This window comes from Canis aureus, chromosome 34 (genome assembly GCF_053574225.1).
Source record: "Canis aureus isolate CA01 chromosome 34, VMU_Caureus_v.1.0, whole genome shotgun sequence".
In the NCBI taxonomy this organism is placed as follows: Eukaryota; Metazoa; Chordata; class Mammalia; order Carnivora; family Canidae; genus Canis; species Canis aureus.
Genome location: NC_135644.1, coordinates 12,450,544 through 12,470,217, shown reverse-complemented (window position 1 = coordinate 12,470,217; position 19,674 = coordinate 12,450,544). Strand labels below are relative to the sequence as shown.

General features: G+C 52.3%; 2 protein-coding genes and 1 long non-coding RNA gene across 3 annotated transcripts in view; 2 read left to right on the top strand and 1 right to left on the bottom strand.

The window, feature by feature from the left end:
- Nucleotides 1-4,355: 4,355 nt before the first annotated feature.
- Nucleotides 4,356-8,253, top strand: SP9 (Sp9 transcription factor). The gene is made up of 2 exons (XM_077883124.1): nucleotides 4,356-4,523; nucleotides 5,592-8,253. The coding sequence occupies exons 1-2, from the start codon at nucleotides 4,503-4,505 to the stop codon at nucleotides 7,026-7,028; spliced, it is 1,458 nt and encodes a 485-aa protein (XP_077739250.1). The 5' UTR covers nucleotides 4,356-4,502; the 3' UTR covers nucleotides 7,029-8,253.
- A 5,427-nt stretch (nucleotides 8,254-13,680) lies between these two features.
- LOC144304643 (uncharacterized) lies at nucleotides 13,681-18,329 on the top strand. Its single transcript, XR_013371569.1, has 3 exons — nucleotides 13,681-13,851; nucleotides 14,072-14,477; nucleotides 16,769-18,329. It is a non-coding gene; the product is annotated as an uncharacterized LOC144304643 (long non-coding RNA).
- The window catches only part of CIRSR (corepressor of RBPJ and splicing regulator), a 39,256-nt gene continuing 36,961 nt past the window's right edge, over nucleotides 17,380-19,674 (bottom strand). The window contains exon 10 of the mRNA XM_077883144.1: nucleotides 17,380-18,439. Coding sequence (XP_077739270.1) covers nucleotides 17,683-18,439 — 757 coding nt within the window. The 3' untranslated portion in view covers nucleotides 17,380-17,682. The remainder of the gene's footprint in view (nucleotides 18,440-19,674) is intronic.

The window sequence follows — 19,674 nt, the reverse complement described above, 5'->3', positions numbered from 1 at the left end:
GGAATTAAGGCGTTATAGAACAAGTATTAAATGAAAGCTCAGCAGAAATTGTGGGAGAGTTCCTCAATTTTCAATTAATTTTCTCCATTCATTTGATCTCAAGCCTTGCGCTTTTTAAAATATAAATATGTGTTAACTAGAAAAGATTCCCTTCTAATCAAAAGCTGCATTTCATTTGCACCCACAACTGGCAAGCTCCAACTGTGGAAAGGATTCACTGCACTCAACAGGCGCTTCCGTCTGTACCCGTTTCCTTCGCCCTTGTTCGTGGCAGGCGACTATGGTACACAGGGGGCAGCTTTTTTTTTTTTTTTTAACCCAAGTTATTAATGTATCTCCCCAATCCCCACATCGTGCTGACCTGATAATCACTGCTCTAGTGTAGATCATGCAAATGAAAAGCATAATTAACTGAGCAAATGATTCAAAAAGGGAGCGCCGTGGCTTACCAAATAAGTAAATAAAGGCAGGTGGGAGGAGGACAGGTCAGATAAATGCTTTTCCCGGGCTCCTCTCTCTTCCCTCTCCCCTGTCTCCGCCCCCGGGGCATCCCGGTCCTGGTGGTCGAGGCTTTGGCAGCAGCCAGCAGGGCCCGTGCGAGAACCTTCGGTTCCTCCTCCCCCAACGCCTCCTCTCCCGCCCACATCTTCAAGTCTCCCCAAGTCCACCCCCCCCCCCCACCCTGGTGCTGTACGTGCGCTGCTAACTCTGCGAGTGGCCGAAGCCCCGGGGAGTCTGGGCAGACACCTAATATTTCGAAATATTCAGAAGATAGATGGTCCTCCCGTCCCCACCCTGCTTCCTGTGCTTCGGGGAGAAGCTTTTTTTTTTTTTTTTTTCCCCTGTAGTGTAGGAGCTCCAGTCCTTCGGATCAGCGCTAATGACGGAATTGTTTCCCCGGCTCTGCCTTCTAAACGCAGCAACTTGAGCAGTTGCTCAGATCAAAGCTCTCGGGAGAGGCAAGATGGGAGAAACAATATTTGTTCAAAGGAAGTGAACTCTTCCCTTTAATTACCCTATTCTTCTTTATTAGGATTCCTATTGAATTTTTTTTTTGCAAAAAAAAATTATGTTGATTTAACCATAGTGTATTTGCGATGTAAATATATTCCAAGATGAAAACGTCACGGATCAATTGTAAAGGACCCGGATACATAATTTTAAAAAATCAGTTTCAGTGTATATGAGGTTCTCACCCCACTTTCGCTGCTCAGTCAGATTTGTTTATGCAGAATCGACATTTAATAGTGCTAATTGCACTCCAGTTAAATTGCCCTGATTGCAGAAAGGGAAGCAATTTTCGTGCTCTCTGTCTGGGTTTGGAAGAAATTGTTTTATATTCACCTCTTTATAAAGAAGTGGAGATAAGGCACCGGGGCCTTTGCACAAATTGCACTTAGGGGCTGACTGGCAGCATTCAGGCGCTATAATAGAGCATTATTTGGCCGTTTTGAATAATGTAAAGCGTTTGCTGAAAGCTATTCTCCCGAAAATTGCTTTAACTTTTAAAAGGGTGATGATTCACTCCAAACCAGGCCTTTGTTACATTGTCATTATTTCCCCAAATGTTTTAACAGTCAGCTCAACACTTTAGCATAACACATTGATCTTTGTTTAAAAACTAGATTTTTTAGAGGATGAAAAAATCTGTCACACGGAAAAAAAAAAAAAAAACTGGACTTCTTTGGGAAGATTTCCTTGGGGCCCCACCTTAGAGTTGAAGTGGCCCGGGTGTCCGCCTGCGTTCGTTTGGAAGATTTCCCTAACTTTTATTGTGATCCGGACGCGTGCATCTAAAGGAATATCCGAGTGCCCACGTAGGGAGTCTGACAGCTGGAACCACGTTGGAAACGGCAGGAGGGGGAGGGGAGGAGCGGAGAAGAAGAAGAGGAAGGCAGCCGGGGCTCCCGGAGCCCGAGGTGCCAGCGTGAGCTGTTTTAAATGGTTGACTTGAAAATGTCACTAGTGCTAAGTGGCTTTTCGGATTGTCTTATTTATTACGTTGTCAGGTTTCCTTAAGGAGGGGGTGTGCTGGAGGTGGGGGAGGAGGTGGTAAGGGGAAACCTCCGCGCTTCTCCTACCCCGGCTGCAGTGGGTGAGTCGGAAACGCCTCGCTGCCACTTAACAATCCCCCTATTAGTAAATCGACGCGGAGACTCTACGGGAAGCCGAGCACCAGTCTCCCCTTCCAGGGCAGAAGTCACCTGTTGGGAACGGCTCCCGGGTCCCCCTGCCGGGCTTCCCGGCTCTTCCAGGGTGCCTGGATGCCCCCCCGCCCCTTAACCTTCCAGCCTGAGTCCCCCAGGGGCTTTTGACACCTTCTCCAAGGCCACCCCCCCTTCCCTTGCACCGCAGTCCCCCAGGGCACAGTGCTTCGGGATAGCCGCGCGGGTCTCCTCACTCTCTCCCCTCTCCTCTCCTTCCCCTTTCTCCTTCACAATCTCCTCGGTGCTTTCGCCCCCTTAAAACAATGTGTGTATGTGAAGGGGTTGGGGGGGGACCATTCTGAGCAAAGGTATCATAACGAAAAGCAAAGAAAGCAACCTATGCAGCCCTCCCACCCACCGAGTGCACCGGGATGCACGCAGGCTCCATCTTAGGGCACAGGGAAGAGCCCCAGGGGTCGCACTTTTGGGCCAAGCCATACTGCCAAGAGGAGAGAAGACAGTTCGGGGCACGCTTCCACTCCTCCTTACTGGGTCCCCTCAGCAGCGACTCCTCTCTTGCACCCAAGCATTCGGGGGTCCTGGTTACAATGTCTTCTGAAAAGCTGGATGTGGGTTTGGAGGGGGGAATGTGGTACATTAAAAACCAGCCCCCAGGTCTGTCCGAGGACGCTGGTATTTCTGGTTCAAAAGCAGCTCCAACTGGCCTGAAGAAGAAAGAGAAAGCGAGACCCAGAGAGCAAAGCGACCAGCTCAGCGCTCGCTGAGGGGCTCCAGCACGCGCAGTTGTCTGCCTGGGGACACCTCTTTGCACACCGACAAGATCCGGAGAGGACTTCAGGATGCTTCCAGCCTGCGAAATGCGGAGGCGCCCACGTGTGGCCTTGTGCCCCGCGCTGGCGGATGGAGGTCCCCAGGAGAGGCTCCAGGAGCACGGTCACGAAAGCAGGGCGCTGCGTGGGGAGAGCCCATCTCTGCACGCAGTGCCTGGGCTGCGCAGGAGAGCCTCCAGGCCCAGGGGGTCTGGGCTGGGAGTGGGCGGAAGCTGGGGCAAGAAAACTCGACTCCAGGCTGAAACGTGACGTGCAAATCTTCACCGGGTTAAACAAACAGCGGAGCAAGCTGCTGCTTCGGCGGGGGTGGCGGTGGGGGCGGGCGCAGCTCGCGCGGGTCTATGTTTCCAAAGTTGTTACAGCGTGAAAATAAGCGGCTTCGTGCAGCGTGTTGTATGGGTTGATGCCTCCCACCCCCACGCCGGCCCCCTGCGAAACCCGGCAGATAATCAGCACTTCCCACTGTTTAGTCGTATTTGACAACTGGGTTAACCTGGTATCTAGGCGCTGGCGAAACGGTACAAAGGGTGCCCTCAATTACCACTAGAAGCTTCTGGTGTGAGTGGCACTTGTATTACCCCCCGGGTCAGAGGCCAGAGCGACAATTAGGAAGTCACTTAGACCTCTGGGGGAAGGAGCGGGATGCGCAGGCTCCAGGCCCTCCCAACAAGTCTGTGGGTGTAGACCTGGACCGAGAGGCCTATTTCTCTCCTCTCGGAGGAGCTGTCCTTTCGCGCCCTCTCCTCAATGTGACTCCGGAGTGGGTAAAACCGAATCCCAGTTGCGGGGTGGGGGGACCGGGGGTGGGGGGTGGGGAGAGACGAACTGGGTAGAAGACAAACGACAACGATACAACTGCGAGCGAGGATGATGGATTCCAGCTGAAGTTGTGCTTTGCAGGCGAGAGCCTAGACACACCAAGTGAGCGTTGACATTTCCGTCTTTACTTAGGCCTCGCTGCTGCGGCCTCCGCCTCGGCGCCCCCTCCCCTCTTGCCTCCTTTCCCACAAGTGGGGAGTGGAGCGGGGCTGTCAGTTCTAACTTGCATCATCTCGGGGTGGTTCGGGGGGCTTGTGGCTGGGTCTCGGCGCGACTTCAACCTGGCTTGGTGCGTGTGTGTAAATGTTTAATTGCACTGTAATTTCTCCGGGCTCTAGCCCGCGCCCCCCCCCTCCCCTCCCCTCCCCTCCCCTCCCGACACCTCGCTAGCCGCCTTGACTGGCACGCGCCGGGAGCCCTGGCTTGGGCCCCTCGGCGCGTCTGATTGGCTGCGGGGCAGCTCCCGTCTGCTCCGCCTGCGCCCTCATTGGGCGAGAGGCGAAGCCAGCGGCACTTCAAAGCGGGCGCTCCTCGCACTTAGGCTGAGTTTAGCCGGCGGGAGCCCGGAGTCCGCTCGGCGCGAGCGCGGGGACGCGGGAGCTGCGCGGGATCCGAGCAGCTTTCCGGAGCAGCCGCCAGGCTCAGCCCCGCTCCCGGCCCCGCCGCGCAGCCCAAGGGACCTGCTATGGCCACGTCTATACTCGGGGTAAGTCGGAAGTGCGGCAAGGCGCTTGCTTGCTTTAACTGCAGTGAATTTTCGTTATGGCTTCTCCGCGTCCGCGGCTCTGGAGAAACTGTTGCTGCCGGACTGCAAGCTGCAGCTTCAGCTCCTTTTAGCACTTTCCACGTTTCTGGGACTGATTCTTTCCAAGTTATTGAAACCTAGGAGATGCCTTTGTAAGGAAATGATTTGTTAAGCAAGTCTTTTTTTTTTTTTTCCTTTTTTAATGTGGCTTTAAAGAAAACCTAGAGGTTTCTTTTCTTCCCCCTGGTGATTTATACCCCATCCCCCCTTGCTCCGGGGATTGTTGCAATTACGCGACAGTGGTGTTTCCAGAAAACAGCCTTAATCGTTTTTGCAGTCCGTGTAGTCACGTTAACAAACATCTACACTTCTCTGGCTCCCCAGTTCGCCTGTGACTTTGAAATCCATCGCTGGGTCCCCTTCGCGGATTCTTGTTTTCATAATCGAGGGTTTGGGGGCGGGGGTGTAAACATTAAAAAAAAAAAAAGAAAACACACACACCAGTGTTTTCTATTAAAAAAAAAAAAAAAAGAGTCAAGCCGTAGCCACGCCGGGAAGCAGTGTCCCAAGTTTCTCCAGCCCCCGAGCCGCAGTGTCGGCCGCCTCCGCCCTCACTCGGCGTTGGTCGTCGTTGTGTTTACTTCCGCGCTCTGCTCCGAAGGGCGATGTGGGGGCCTCGGGGAGAGGAGCGGGCTCACGGCGCGCGGGAGGCGAGCGGCCCCAGTCCGGCCCGGGGTAGGGCTTGCAGCGGCCGAGCCGGGGAGCACGGAGACGTCTTTGATCTGTAGCCCCCACCGAAGCACACAACTTTGCAGCGCCGGGCCCCTCGCCCCTGGGATCGCCTCCGCCCCGCGCGGGGCGCGGCGCATCCTTGGCGAGCGCGCGGGGAGGAGGCGCGAGCCCGGGAGCCACGACCCCCCGGGACCAGCCGCGGGGAAACGAGGCTGCTCACGGGTGCACTTTGTGTCTTCCTCCCACTTCTTCCTGCCCTCCTTCTCCTTGCTCCCTCCCTCACCCCACCCACTCCAGGAAGAGCCGCGCTTCGGAACGACCCCGTTGGCCATGCTGGCGGCGACCTGCAACAAGATCGGCAACACGAGCCCGCTGACGACGCTGCCGGAGTCGAGCGCCTTCGCCAAGGGCGGCTTCCACCCCTGGAAGCGCTCCTCGTCCAGCTGCAACCTCGGCTCCAGCCTCTCGGGCTTCGCCGTGGCCACCGGTGGCCGCGGCTCGGGCGGCCTGGCGGGCGGCTCGGGCGCAGCCAACAGCGCCTTCTGCCTGGCCTCCACGTCCCCCACGTCGTCCGCTTTCAGCAGCGACTACGGCGGCCTCTTCTCCAACTCGGCGGCGGCCGCGGCGGCGGCGGCCGGAGTGTCCCCGCAGGAGGCGGGCGGCCAGTCGGCCTTCATCTCCAAGGTGCACACGACGGCGGCCGACGGCCTGTACCCGCGCGTGGGCATGGCGCACCCGTACGAGTCGTGGTACAAGTCAGGCTTCCACTCGACGCTGGCGGCGGGCGAGGTGACCAACGGCGCGGCGTCGTCGTGGTGGGACGTGCACAGCAGCCCGGGCTCGTGGCTGGAGGTGCAGAACCCCGCTGGGGGGCTCCAGAGCTCGCTGCACTCGGGCGCCCCCCAGGCCTCGCTGCACTCGCAGCTCGGCACCTACAACCCCGACTTCAGCTCGCTCACGCACTCGGCCTTCAGCTCCACGGGCCTCGGCTCCTCGGCCGCCGCCGCCTCGCACTTGCTCTCCACCAGCCAGCACCTGCTGGCCCAGGACGGCTTCAAGCCGGTGCTGCCCTCCTACTCGGACTCCAGCGCCGCCGTGGCGGCTGCAGCTGCCAGCGCCATGATCTCGGGCGCCGCGGCCGCGGCCGCCGGGGGGAGCTCGGCGCGCTCCGCCCGCCGCTACTCCGGCCGCGCCACCTGCGACTGCCCCAACTGCCAGGAGGCGGAGCGGCTGGGCCCGGCCGGAGCGAGCCTGCGACGCAAGGGCCTGCACAGCTGCCACATCCCGGGCTGCGGCAAGGTGTACGGCAAGACGTCGCACCTGAAGGCACACCTGCGCTGGCACACGGGCGAGCGGCCCTTCGTGTGCAACTGGCTCTTCTGCGGCAAGCGCTTCACGCGCTCGGACGAGCTGCAGCGGCACCTGCGGACTCACACGGGCGAGAAGCGCTTCGCCTGTCCGGTGTGCAACAAGCGCTTCATGCGCAGCGACCACCTGAGCAAACACATTAAGACGCACAACGGGGGCGGCGGGGGCAAAAAGGGCAGCGACAGTGACACGGACGCCAGCAACCTGGAGACGCCCCGCTCCGAGTCCCCCGACCTCATCCTGCACGACTCCAGCGTCAGTGCCGCCCGGGCGGCGGCTGCGGCGGCGGCGGCGGCGGCGGCCGCGGCGGCCGCGGCGGCCTCGGCGGGAGGCAAGGAAGGCGCGTCTGGCCCCAACGACTCTTAGAGGCCGGCCGGGAAGCGCGAGCGACAGAGTAGAGACGCCGCGAGCGAGCGAGAGGTTCGGGGGGCCAGCGAGCGGGGCACGGACGGGCGGGGGCTCCAGGGACGCGCCCGGGCCGGCGCGGAGGGGAGCGGCACCCGGCTCCTCGGCCCTGCTCGCTGGCCCAGCCCCGACCGGAATCGAACGCGTGGTCCAGGAACAAAAGCAAACCATCCTCCGACACAGACACCACTTTAAAAAACTGCACACACAGGCAGACACACACACCGGAGACCCACAACCACAAGCACGCACATTCGTGCGCGCGCGCGCGTACACACACACACACACACACACACACACCACTCACACAAACTTCTCCAGCGAAGAGCAATACACAGAAACGCTCCCTCCTCCCCCACCGCCCACCCTCCCCTCCACTACCCTTCTCTTTCCTTTTCTCAAAAAAAAAAAAAAAACAAAAAAACAAAAAAACAAAAAAACAAAACCCAAGCCACCACTCTGCAAAGGACTGTCAGAACATTTGAAAACAAACGGGACCTATAAAAACAGACCCTTTGTGTGGATTATATTATATATAAAATGCTCCAAGTCCTGCTTGATATCTACTTACAATGAGACTTTTTTTTTTTCCTAAAAAAGGAAGCATCAAAAAAAGGCTTAAGGTGAGAAATTAAACTGGAAGTCTAGTGACAGTTTCTCTGTATTTCATAACATCTGTATAAATAGGGTTCAAAAGATTGTGTTCTTTTTTATTTTCTTGTAAATGTTCATTCGAATAGAGGGTTTTTTTTTTGGTGAATTCCTGAAATTCAGGGAGTTTTTTTTTTTTTAATTTTCTGATGCACTTTGTGAAAGTCAGTATATATGTAAAAGATATTTAAAATGTTGAGTTATCATTTCACTCACAAACACGTAAGTTAAGGTCATCTAAAGAAATTAAATGCGTTTATCTGTATGAAGAAAATCTTGACATCATATTTTCATTTTGGTATTATTAAAGGACTCTGAACAATACACTTCCTTTTTTTTAATCCTGTTCCCCTGTCAATAACCTTTACATGGGTCGACTTTTTTTTTGTTGTTGGGGAAAAAATTCCCTTAATGTTAGTTTTAGGTAATGTAAGGTTTTATGTGAGTTACAAAAGCCATAATACATATACATTTTTGAGAAGTCAAAATTATTTATTTGTATATCAATAGCGTAAATTAAATTGGGTTATAAGAACGTGTAGTTGTATTACTTAACGAGACAGCTCTCAAAAGGTGACATTTTAAAACTCTGGAGCCCCTAAAATAAAGCAAAGATCCTTGGCAGCTTTAACTGGGGAGGTGGCTACACCTCCCGGAGGGGTCGGACAAAACTCCAGTGGGTTTGTTTGTTTTTAAAAAGCGATTTAAAAACAATCTGTGAAAGGAAAAAGCTTTTTAAAAGAAGTCTTTTAGCTCCCAAGGCCCTCTACGTTGGGAGGCGACTCAGGGGAATAAATCGCTAGAGTCAATACCCCGGAAAAGACATTTCATGCCTAAATGAAAATCTTGTTAAATGTTATTAATTTTGACTTAGAGCACACAGCAGCCCCCTGTGCCTTGTATTCCCTTATTAGGGATTCATGTCTTATCAAATATCTAATTAATCTCCTAGACATCATTTGTTCTGGCCAACTTTATCTCAGCTGGTCCACGGGGAAAACTCCAAATATTCTCCGTGACAAAGCTCCCTTGAAGATCTTTTTAATTGTCTAAATTAACTGCACCAAATTTGCATGTCAAACGGTAAAGGGCAACCTGAGATAAAATGTAAACGTTTTAAAAGCCCCCAAACTAAGCACTTGATTTGATAACTAGGCTTTTTAATGTTATGGAAGACAACTGCTCCTTTCCTTTTCAAAGACGGCTGATCTATGCAAATAGTGAATTGGAAATGCCTAGGTCCCCGCGCCGTCAAATGGCCCTCGCAGGTTATTTGAATATCAGTGGCACTGCTTCTGAAAAGGTTCAAGGATGCTCTCTGACTTCTTTGTGATTACTCAGTGCGGCGTCTTATTCTGAAGAAAAAAAACTCAGGAATAATTAAAGGCTGGGATCAGGCCTGGGAACACATTTGGGACAGGAATCTCATTTAGACAGTCTCTTTCAAAATAAGGCACAGTTAAATTGACCAGAAGGCAATTATTGAAATGAAAATTATTTTCACTCTCTTTGTCTTCTGACCACCAACTTAACAGCCCCAGTTTAAAAGAGAGGGAGAAGTGAGGGAGAGACGAAAAAGAAAATTGGTAAATGAGATAATTTCGCAATTCGAAAATGTTACTTTAGAAAATAAAGTACATATTTACAGAATAAAAATATTTCTGAAAGGCTCCCCACACAATAGGAAACACAAGCAAAGTCAGCCCCCAGTGGAATTTTTTTTTTAATTATTGTCCATCTTGGGAACTTGAATGGAGGTATGATTTTTAGGGAAGAAGAAAAAAAAAAAGAAATTATTGTCACTAACAGCCAACAAAATGTTTTCTCGCAAACTCTGCTCTGCAAAGCCAAGTAGCAAAGTAGCGATAACACATGGAGCTGAGGTCCCCAGAGGGGCATTTGCAGCGTGAGGTTCGGTGTCCTCGCCCCTCTCCTCCTTCTTGCGGTCCCCACGGCCTCGGTTACCCCGCTCTGCTTCCTCGAGTTTTCCTTCTCTTTGACCATTTTGTCTCCCCGCTCAAGCAGTTCAGAGCCAGGACCTCCCAGCCCAGCCCCCCGCGCGCCTCCCGGGGCAGGCCCGGCCTCCTGCAGACGCCGCCCGGGGAGCCTCTGCTCCGGGGGGCGGGGGGGGGGGTCGGGGGTCGGGCCGCGGCGCTGGAGGCCGAGAGGGTGCCCGGCGGTTTGGGGGCCGCGCGCCGGCGGCCCGGAGGTGAGCGTGCGGTGGGGTTTCCGAGCGGGAGGGCGCCCGGGCGTCTGTCCCAGGCAGCTTTGTTTCTCGTGGATAATAAAGGCAGATCAAAGGGCCTGGCGGTGCAGGTCCGCTCGCCGCGCGGCTCCCTCCGCAGCCCAGTGATCAAGGCCTCTGCCCCGCGGGTCAGCGGACGTCCATCACCGCGGCTCCCGGGCCGGCGGGCGGCGCGTCCAGCCGGGGACCAGCGCTCGCCCGGGCTGCACCCGAAGGAAGCGGGGCCCCTGCCGCCGCCACCCCACCCCCACCCACCCCCGGCCAAACCGACGGGCGAAAACAGATCCCGGCACCCCCCCGGCCCCGTCCTTCCCACCCTGAGCTCCCGGGGGGCGCGGGGACGCGGGGACCCGAGCGGGTGGCGACCTGCCGAGGCCGGGCAAATTGGCTGCAGCGCGCGGGGGCGGGGAGACGCGCTCGGGGTCCGCCCGAGGTGGGGCCGCGTCTCCCCAGGGCCACCTCGGGGCTCCGGGGCCGGGGAGGAGCGGGAGGCCGCGGGACCGGCCCGGGAGCGGCCTGCAGGAGGGGGCGCGGGGGCGCGGGGGCGCGGGGGCGCGGGGGCGCGGGGGCGCGGTCTGCGAGTTCCACGCGGCGGGGCCGAGGTTGAAATGCGATTTCGCTTTAGCCGGTTTCTCCCAAGCGGTTCCTGATCTTGAGCTGCCCGCGCAGCACAGGAACGCAGAGCGACTTTTCATCACCCTGCGGCCCCCCCAGCCCCCCAACACCGCCCCACCTCCCCGAGGTCACCTTTCCTGGGTCTGCTTATTTGTGTGCCCCCCCACCCCACCGTGGAATGCACTGGAGCCTACCTGCTGAGGAAAAGAGAAAAAGAGAAGAAAAGGGAAAGATTTTTCTATCCTCAAGGAGAGACAGCCACGTTATTTTGACGAGATTAGATTGTGCACCTGAGCGGCGTGTCTGGACACTCCGTCGAATAGCTATAAGTCGTGTAAAATTGAATTTCTTGTTATTCAGATGGAAACTTTATTTATTTTAACTCTAATCTTATTTGCATCTATTATCTGTATTCACCAAGGCTCTCTCTCCCACTACAAAAATGCAGATGAAGTAAATCTCACATAAATCCCGCCCATTTGTGTAATTGGTATACTAAGTGTTTATTTTAAGTGAGAATAATTTAGCTACAAATTTTCTTAAGGAATAACATTCTTAACACATTAAAAAAACTGAAAACTCTGATTTGCTTTTATGTTTGACAGTCGCTCTTGATTCCCTGAAGAGGAGCCCGGCGAGTGCGGCTCGCTGGCGCCACCTAGAGCTCGGGGCCGGGAAGGCCGCGCCGTCCGCCCGCCTGGTCGCGCTGGCAGCGCCGGGAGACGCCGCAGCCCAGCGAGGCGGGCAAAGAAAAGCGAGTTTTTTGTGTGTGTATGTGCCAGGGGGAGGCGGACGAGCCCCGCTTCTTGGGGGGTGGGGGGGCGCCACTTAGCCATGCCCGGTACGACCGCTTCCGGGAAGGAGGTCGTTTTGAGGCCGCAGTAACTGAAAATGCAAACAAAACCAGCAAAACGCACGCCCCGCTTGGCCGCACTCGCAGACGCGGTCGCGCGTAAACACGCCTTTCGGGGGAGCGGCGGGGTCTCCGCACCCGCGGGTGGGCGCGCCGGGCGCTGTCGGCGGCCGCGCGGACCCCGGCGTGGGCACAGCCCCCCGGGCTCCAGGCGCGAGGACCCGGGATCCGAGCGCTCCCGGTCGGCGAGGCCCGTCCGCGGGGACTCCCCGGGACCCACCGCAGCCGAGATGGATAAGCCGGGCCACCAGGCCGTCCCACGTCCCCAGACGGCCCCCGCGGGGAGGCCCAAGCATCCTCTTGCCGCCCGGGGATGGCCCAAGCATCCCCTTGCCTCGCGGGCGCCCTGCAGGCAGCCGTCCCCGCCCGAGATGGGTGCTGGGGGGCTGCCGAGCAGGCCCGGGCCTGGAGGCGCACGCAGGGCCCCCCCGACGGCGGCCACGAGCCCCCCGGACCCCTCGCCCCAGCCCCTCCTGGAGGGTCCGCATTGCCTACGGGCGGAAACGGACCCCTCGGGGCCCCACCTTTCCCCCTTGGAAACCCAAATCTAAAAATCGGATAACAGCTGGAGGCGTTGACCAATTTTCTCTCCAGGCTGTGCATCGCCCTCCCCCCGCCGCCCCTTTCCCCTCCTCTTCCCCAGGCCACTACCCCACCCCTCATCTTCAGACGTCGCGCGGTGGCTTCTTCCCCTCCTTTCTTGCCCCCCCGTCCGCCCCCCGAACCCCCCCCCCCGCGCCTTTATTGTATTTTGATCTTAAAAGCTACACCTCCAGATGCCGCGCCCAGGGCGCCCAAAGCGCGGGCCCGCGCCAGCCAGAGTCCGCCGAGGCGCTAGGGCGCCGGGCTCCCCCGCTCTGCAGCCGGGGGAAGCGGTGCGTTTCCGGGAACTCGCAGCCACCTTTGCGGCGAGGAGCTCGGCTGGGTTTGTATTTGCTGTTTTAATACAAACCCCGCCGCACTGCCTATTTCAAAGATGTGCTAATTACTACTTGGATAGCAGGGCGCAAAGTCCTTGTCCATTTCCCAGTACAAAGTAGGTTGCTAGAAAATTTGAAATTGCCTTTCAGCCTAAAGCTGCCTTACCTGAATGTCATAATTACAGTAATTATGTACATCCAAATTACATGCTAATTAAATTAGAATCAAATCGTTCTAAATCGAAATCAAATGAGGTAGTGAAGAATTAATCAATGACAACATAAATAGAGAGCTTCCTTCAGAGATATTTATTGTAACGATCCAAGGAGGAATTTGATCTGAAAAAGTCACCTGTTTATTTACTTTCAAATTAGTAATCAGTTATTATCCCTTCTCCATAATTTTAACCGTTCCGTGTTATTTACCCCCCACCCCTTCTAGACGCTGGAGTTTATAGAAATATGTATGAGGTAAATACATACAGACATGCCTACCCTATATGTTATTGATATAAATATATATACAGTGTGTTTGCAACTCCGGCGAAGGGGAAGGTTTCAGGGTGTCCGGAGGGACGCACTCCTCCGGGGCCTGTTCCCTGAGACCCGGGAAGGAAAAACACCGAAGTTGTTAGATTTTTCTAAGCTCCCTGCGCTCTCTTCCTTGGGAAACGCCTGTCAGGGATTTTGCATTGTTTTGCGGGCCCCTAAGCGTTTCTGGGTGGCTCCTGCAGGGAGGAAGGAACGCGCGGGGACAGGCCGTCTCCCCCCGGCGGTTTTCTGCGGCCGAGCGCGGGCGGGACTCGCCGCGTCCACCTGGGCGCGGGGCGAGAGCAGCAGGAGCGCCCCCCAGCGCCCTCTTCACCTGCGGAGCGGGGCGGCGGGAGCGGGGGCCTCGCTCTCCCAGCCCCGGAGGGCGAGCGCGCCGTCCGGCCTCCGCGGGAGCAGCGCGGGCGGGCGGGGCGCGGCGCGGCGGGCAGAGGGGCCGGGGCACCGCTCCCGGGCGGGGCGGGGGGGGCACCGGCGGGGGCCCCTCCCCGTGACACTCGGGGCGGCCTCTCGGCGCATCCTCCAGGGAGGGGGCAAGATGCGCCCCCCGATCCCCGGGTTGCATTTGGGTTTGAGGTGCGATCACAAGGCCGCCAGGCGCGCGTCCAGGAGGGAAGCGCCGCCGCCCGCGGGCTGGCGTGGCCCCTGGGGCGGCCCCGGCGCGGCCCCTCCCCCTCCCCCCCCGCTCCGGGAGCCCCCTCGGGTCGGCGGGTCAGCAGCGGCCGAGCCCGGGGCCTGCGCGCGTCCGCCCCCTCGGGAAGGCCGCTCGCGGGCGGTGCGCCGGGCTGGCGGGTCCTCGGCGCCCCTGGCCTCCCGCACGTCGCCGTCGCCGTCACGGTTGCCTCCCGAGGGAAGCCGCGGGGCGCGTGAAGGGAGGAGAAGGCGGCGGAGGTGAGGAGTATCCGCGTCCCTTTCTGTGGCGGCGGGAACCCGGGCGGGAGAATTCTCAGACCCCAGGCCTCCCTCCGTCCTGTTTCTCCCAACTTTTTATAAAGCGTTTCTCCTTGTTAGTCAAAAAACAAAACAAAACCAAAAAAACCGCTCCCCGAGGCCTGCAGCTACTGCACGCCTTTCTTTTTAAGAAGTGGTAACTACCAAGGTTTTCTTTCAGGAAACCGAGAAAAAAAGGTCCCTGCGCGCCCCTCGGCTCCTGAAGCGGCCCTGCAGCCTCCTCCCTGACCCGGAGCGCGGCCCCGAGGCCCGAGGACGCGGCCTTCCCGAGCGGCGCCCCCCGCGACCCGGGCCCGTGGGCACCGCGCAGGCAGGAGAGGGAGACGGCTCGGGGGATTCTGCAGTCTTCGAGCTCCGGTGTGAGGAACAGGAAATGTTCGGTGACTGAGGCTGGGAAGGGCGGGCCGCCGGCAGCGTGGCCTGATCCGATCCAGCAGCAGCCGCCGCCGCCGCCGTCGTCTCAAGGAAGAACGGCCAGAAAGGTGTCTCCGGGCCCTGCAGAGAAAAGGCGTCCCTCGGCTTAGAACCGCGTGGCTCACACCAAGGTTCCCCCTTCCCAGGGCAAGGTAAGCGGACCTGCCGCTCTGCTGCGGCGGCCTCGGCCTATTGGGCACATTCATTAAATGGAGTCAGGACTAACTTACCACAGAGACGTTCAGATAAACAAACAAGTCCTAACCCAGTAACCTGAGCTTTCCTGGCCATTTGTAAATCGACAGCACCTCCTACAGGAATTAATTTGCTAGTGTTAAATTATGTTAAATGTTAGGCCAGGGGAAGGGGCGGGGAGCGCACCCCAGAAGCTGGCCCGTGTCAGGCCCACAGACAAGTAGACGTCTCGAGGCATACCCAGCATTTCTTGACAAGAATCTCTCTGGTAAGGCTGAGAACGACAAACATTATAACCAGACTTTTCTGGTGGTTTTCTACAGTATGTCACCGTTGAAGACTTGTTTGGGTTCTTGAATCATGGATTCATTGAACTTGGAGGCTGCCTCTTTGGCTTTCACAACTTACGGGCGTCTCCACACAGACAACTAGACATCCTTTTCATTGTGGTGTTTACTTTCTACCTTGTATTTCAAAAACAAAAGCAGAATTAGATGTGTAACATTTTTCTTATTAAAAAAATCATTCTCAGTGCCTTATACCCTTATCATTACAAGTAGGAAGGACAAATGAACCTCTTTAAAGCCATTACCATGTTATGATTCTATGGGAAAATTCCTCCCTTCGGGTTTTAAGTTTGCAAAATTGGAATGCTGGCCCCCGGGGTGCTGTCCAGCACCTTTCAGTGACCAAAGCTGAGAGCCAAACAGCAAATCAACATCTTTGATAACCACAGAGGAGTTTTTCTCACCAGGAGATGGGCAAGATTATTGGGGCTGTTGGTAAGGCTTGATAGTTTCTCAAGCTCAACAATGAAGGATTTTTAAACCAGAGATTTAAAAAAAATCCTCACAGCCACTTTGTTTTTAATGGCCACTTACAAAGTTCTTAAAAAGTGGATCACACTTTTGTGAAAGTCAAATGAAAAAAGTGTAAGAAATGACAGTGTGTTTCTTTAACTCACTTTTAATTATAGGATGCATTTTGACATTTCTCTTCATGAACACTGTACTGGTTCAGGAACCCTTTGAGGCAGTTAAGTATTGCATAGGTTTTGACATTATAAAAATTATAAAGTCTAAAAAGGCGGAAGATAGAAAATAATCAGTGCAACACTGATGAACTCAAGGTGTAAATTAGCAGTCTTTATCAACTTCAAATGCATATTTTTTTTAAATGAAGGAAAGGGATCTTTGAGGTGCACAGTTTAAGTTATTAAGTAAGGAATACTGTAGAAGGCACTCAAATTCTCCCACCAACTCTCTTAAAAATCTAAAATAATCAAAGGGCTCCTTATGCCTTTAGTTTCTTCTAAATAAGAGGGCATTTGTGTGTGTGCATATACATGACAAAGACATATCTATCAGGCTACCTGGCGCGATAACTCCTTTCAAACTTACTTATAGAATTTATGAAATTATGACTGCCATCCCTTAAAATCATCCAAACTAACCAATATTCGGATTGTATTAAAATTGTATTAAATAACAGATGTTTTTTCAAATGTGGAACCTTAAAAACAGAAATACTAAGTCCGAAATGTTTTATTACATGTTTTTTGGAATTGCATGTTACTTGTAATTTGTACTAAGAAATTTTTTTTCTGCAGTTTTTCTGTACCGTATCCTTTGAAGCACAAGGGAAAATCTGCAGCTAAATTTAAATATGCCTTATACACCTATGCTCATGAAATAGATTTAATAGTTTATAATAGTCCGTTCATGACATTATATAAATGCATAACCTTTAGAAGTAAAATGTTTAATATTTAATAGTCTATGCTAGTAGCAGAAAGGCCATCAGTGGTAGGCAGGATAATGGGCCCTCTAAGAAGTACACGTTCTCATCCCTGGAACTGTAAATATGTTAGGTTACATGCAAAGGGGAATTAAGGTTGCAGACAGAATCAGGTTGCTAATCAGTTTCTTTTAAAATAGGGAGTTTCTGGGCAGCCTGGTGGCTCAGCGGTTTAGCACCGCCTTGGGCCCAGGGCCTGATCCTGGAGACTCAGGATCGAGACCCGTGTCAGGCAGGCTCCCTGCATGGAGCCTGCTTCTCCCTCTGCCTGTGTCTCTGCCTCTCTCTCTGTCTCTGTGTCTCTCATGAATAAATAAAATCTTTAAAAAAAAATAGGGAGTTTCTCCGGTGGAACCAATCTAATCAGAAAGGTCTTAAAAGTGCAAGAGGGATGCAGAATATCAAAGTGTCAGAATGATCAGATGTGAGGACTTAACTTTGCCCTTGTCAGTGCTGAAGATGGAAGAAGGGGCCAGGAGCCAAGGAGTGCAGCCGGGACTCCGGAAGCTGGAAATAAGCAAGCAAATGGATTTTCTCCGAGAGCCTCCAGAAGGAACCAATCCTGCTGAACCCTGATTTTAGCCCAGGGAGACCCATTTCGGACTTCTGATCTCCAGAAGTGTACAGTATATTGGTGGTGTTTGAAGTCTGAGGTAATTTGTTATGGTAGCACAGAAAACTAGGATGTATCCCTAGGTAAACACGAGAACAAAAACACCTGAAGGGAGCTTAAATGTTTTAAGGAAACACTGATCAAATCCACTGCTGAGGGGCGCCTGGGTGGCTCAGTTGGTTAAGCGTTTGCCTTCAGCTTGGGCTGTGATCTCAGGGTCCTGGGATGGAGCCCTGTGTCAGCTGCCTCCTCTTCAGGGAGCCTGCTTTTTCTTCTCCCTCTGTCTGCTGCTCCCCCTGCTTGTGCTCTCTCTCCAATAAATAAAACCTTAAAAATTCCACTACTGAATTCATACTCTAAGAATTTCAGCAATGATTATACTTTGCTTCAAGTAAATTCAAATCTTAAAAATACTAAGTTTGAACAGAAAAAAACAAAAATTAAATCAATTCAGTGTACTGTCATTCTTTTAATGATGTTTCAGAACAAAGAAAATGTTACAGAGTTATATGGGCTTTTTAATCTAGTATAGAGCACAAGAAACATTCATCAACAGAAGGTATTTTTACAGCCCCAAAAGAGGTTACTTAGAAATATTTGCAGAGTTCATTCTTACAGGACTCCTATGGTTTTTGTATTTGATATGACAGTTTTCAGGAATGGAAAATTAAAACAGAGCTTTTTTATTAGAAAGACAATAGTATATAATTTAGCCCTTGCCACAGGTATTCAGTGAGGGAGTGGAGATATTTTTATTCCCAGGTAATCGTCACATATAGTCTCTCTTTATTCTCTCTACTTCTGCTTCGTTCTCTTTGTGTCACTCTGGTATGCTTATCTCCTGGGTTCTCCCTGTGTGTTTTTCCTCCTCTATGTGCATCTGTGCCATGGCTCCTGGTATCATTCTTTCCATTCCGCTTTTCACTGGGACTTCGCTGTGGCCGTTTTCTGCTTTCCCTTTGCTTGTAACTGCTGTGACTTCTGCTTCGGCTTCTCCTACCCCTCTCATCCCTGCTCTGGCTCCTGCTGCTCCTCTCATTTCTTTCAGATCCTCTCTTCTCTGGGCTCTGGTTATGGCTTCTGGACTTTCTGTCGGAATCAGAATGGCCCCATTTGCTATTCTCCCTAGCACTCTCTTGTTTTAAAAACCTAGGCTTTTCCTTGGCTTCATCCTTGTCATGATGACTGCTAGAAAATTCTTCATAAAGTTTTCTCTTCTTAGACTTGTCCTTCTCTTCAGAATCATTGTTGTTATTCCCTGAACACTTATTTTTCTTTCTTTTCTTCTTTTGTGTTTTCTTTTCTTTGTTGTCACTCTCACTACTGCTTTCTGAAGTCTCACTAGAAGAGGAGGAAGAAGAGGAGGAGGAGGAGGAGGAGGAGGAGGAGGATGAGGAGGAGGGAGACCTATTTTTATGTTTTTTGTGTTTACTTCTGCTTTTCTGAAGCTTTTTCTTTTTCCTATCTTTTTTCTTTTTCTTTTTTTTCTTCTCAAGTCGGTCCAATTTCCTGTTATTGGGAAAATAGTAACACACTATGTAAAAATAGTCCTTGTGTGGACAAATACAAAATTTTATTTATTTTTATTTTTTAAAGATTTTATTTATTTATTCATAGAGACAGAGAGAGAGAGAGAGAGAGAGGGGCAGGCAGAGACACAGGCAAAGGGAGAAGCAGGCTCCACGCAGGGAGCCTGACGTGGTACTCGATCCCAGGTCTCCAGAATCATACTCCGGGCTGCAGGCGGCGCTAAACCGCTGCGCCACCGGGGCTGCCCCAAATACAAAATTTTCAATAGACGATATATTTTCTTTGACACTATTGAAAGTGGTTTTCAAATATAAATGCATTCTTTATTAAATAACAATTTTCTTTCTTTAAATTATTCAAGTCACACACAAAATTAAATGCATTAGGCCCAATTCTCTCACTATACTTCCTTCAATGGTAATGACTATTAAAGAAAATTCTTACTGAATCAGAATTTGAAATTATATAGCACTCTGAATGAACGGTCAGCCTGACCTCAAGGAGGCTTTATAACGTTAGTTACGTGCTAACGTAAACTCAAATATATAGCTATAATCAGATGAAAAATTAATTATATGTATGTACTATTTTAAAGTATGGAAATACTAACCAATATTACATTACCAAAACTTAAGGGTATATTCTCCAGAAATTCTAAAAAAGAATACACTTTACACTTTTTTGTTTCTTGGTTTTGTTATATAAAATAATCACATACTAGTTTTCAATAACGGTTTAGATTTAAAAATAATTAGGACAATTTTACTAAGTCAGTCTGAATTTCTGAAGAGTACTTCACATCTCAGAAGAGTAACTTGTTTATGTGTTTGAGTTAGTCTGAAATAAATGTTTTCACTGAGTTCTGTCCGGCCATTCTCAAAATTCACAGACTGGAAACATCATGAGCTCCCTCTATTGGACTCAGCAGACATTTCTTGGATTCTTTAATCCAGCGGTAGTCTGTTTAACAAGATTCATATTTACCTTAAATTTAAATATTTTTCAGCATTGCTCATAAAATCTTACAAAAAGAGTAATCCATGGCCCTATATTTTATGAGAACTGTGTGCAAAGATATATACAAATCTATTTTATGAAAAGTAAAACCTACAAATAAAGCTATTTCCAAACTAAATGTTCTAAAAAGTATAATGAATTTGTGTCATAATCTGAGTATATAATCTTACACTCCTTTTCATATTATTGAAAGAAAG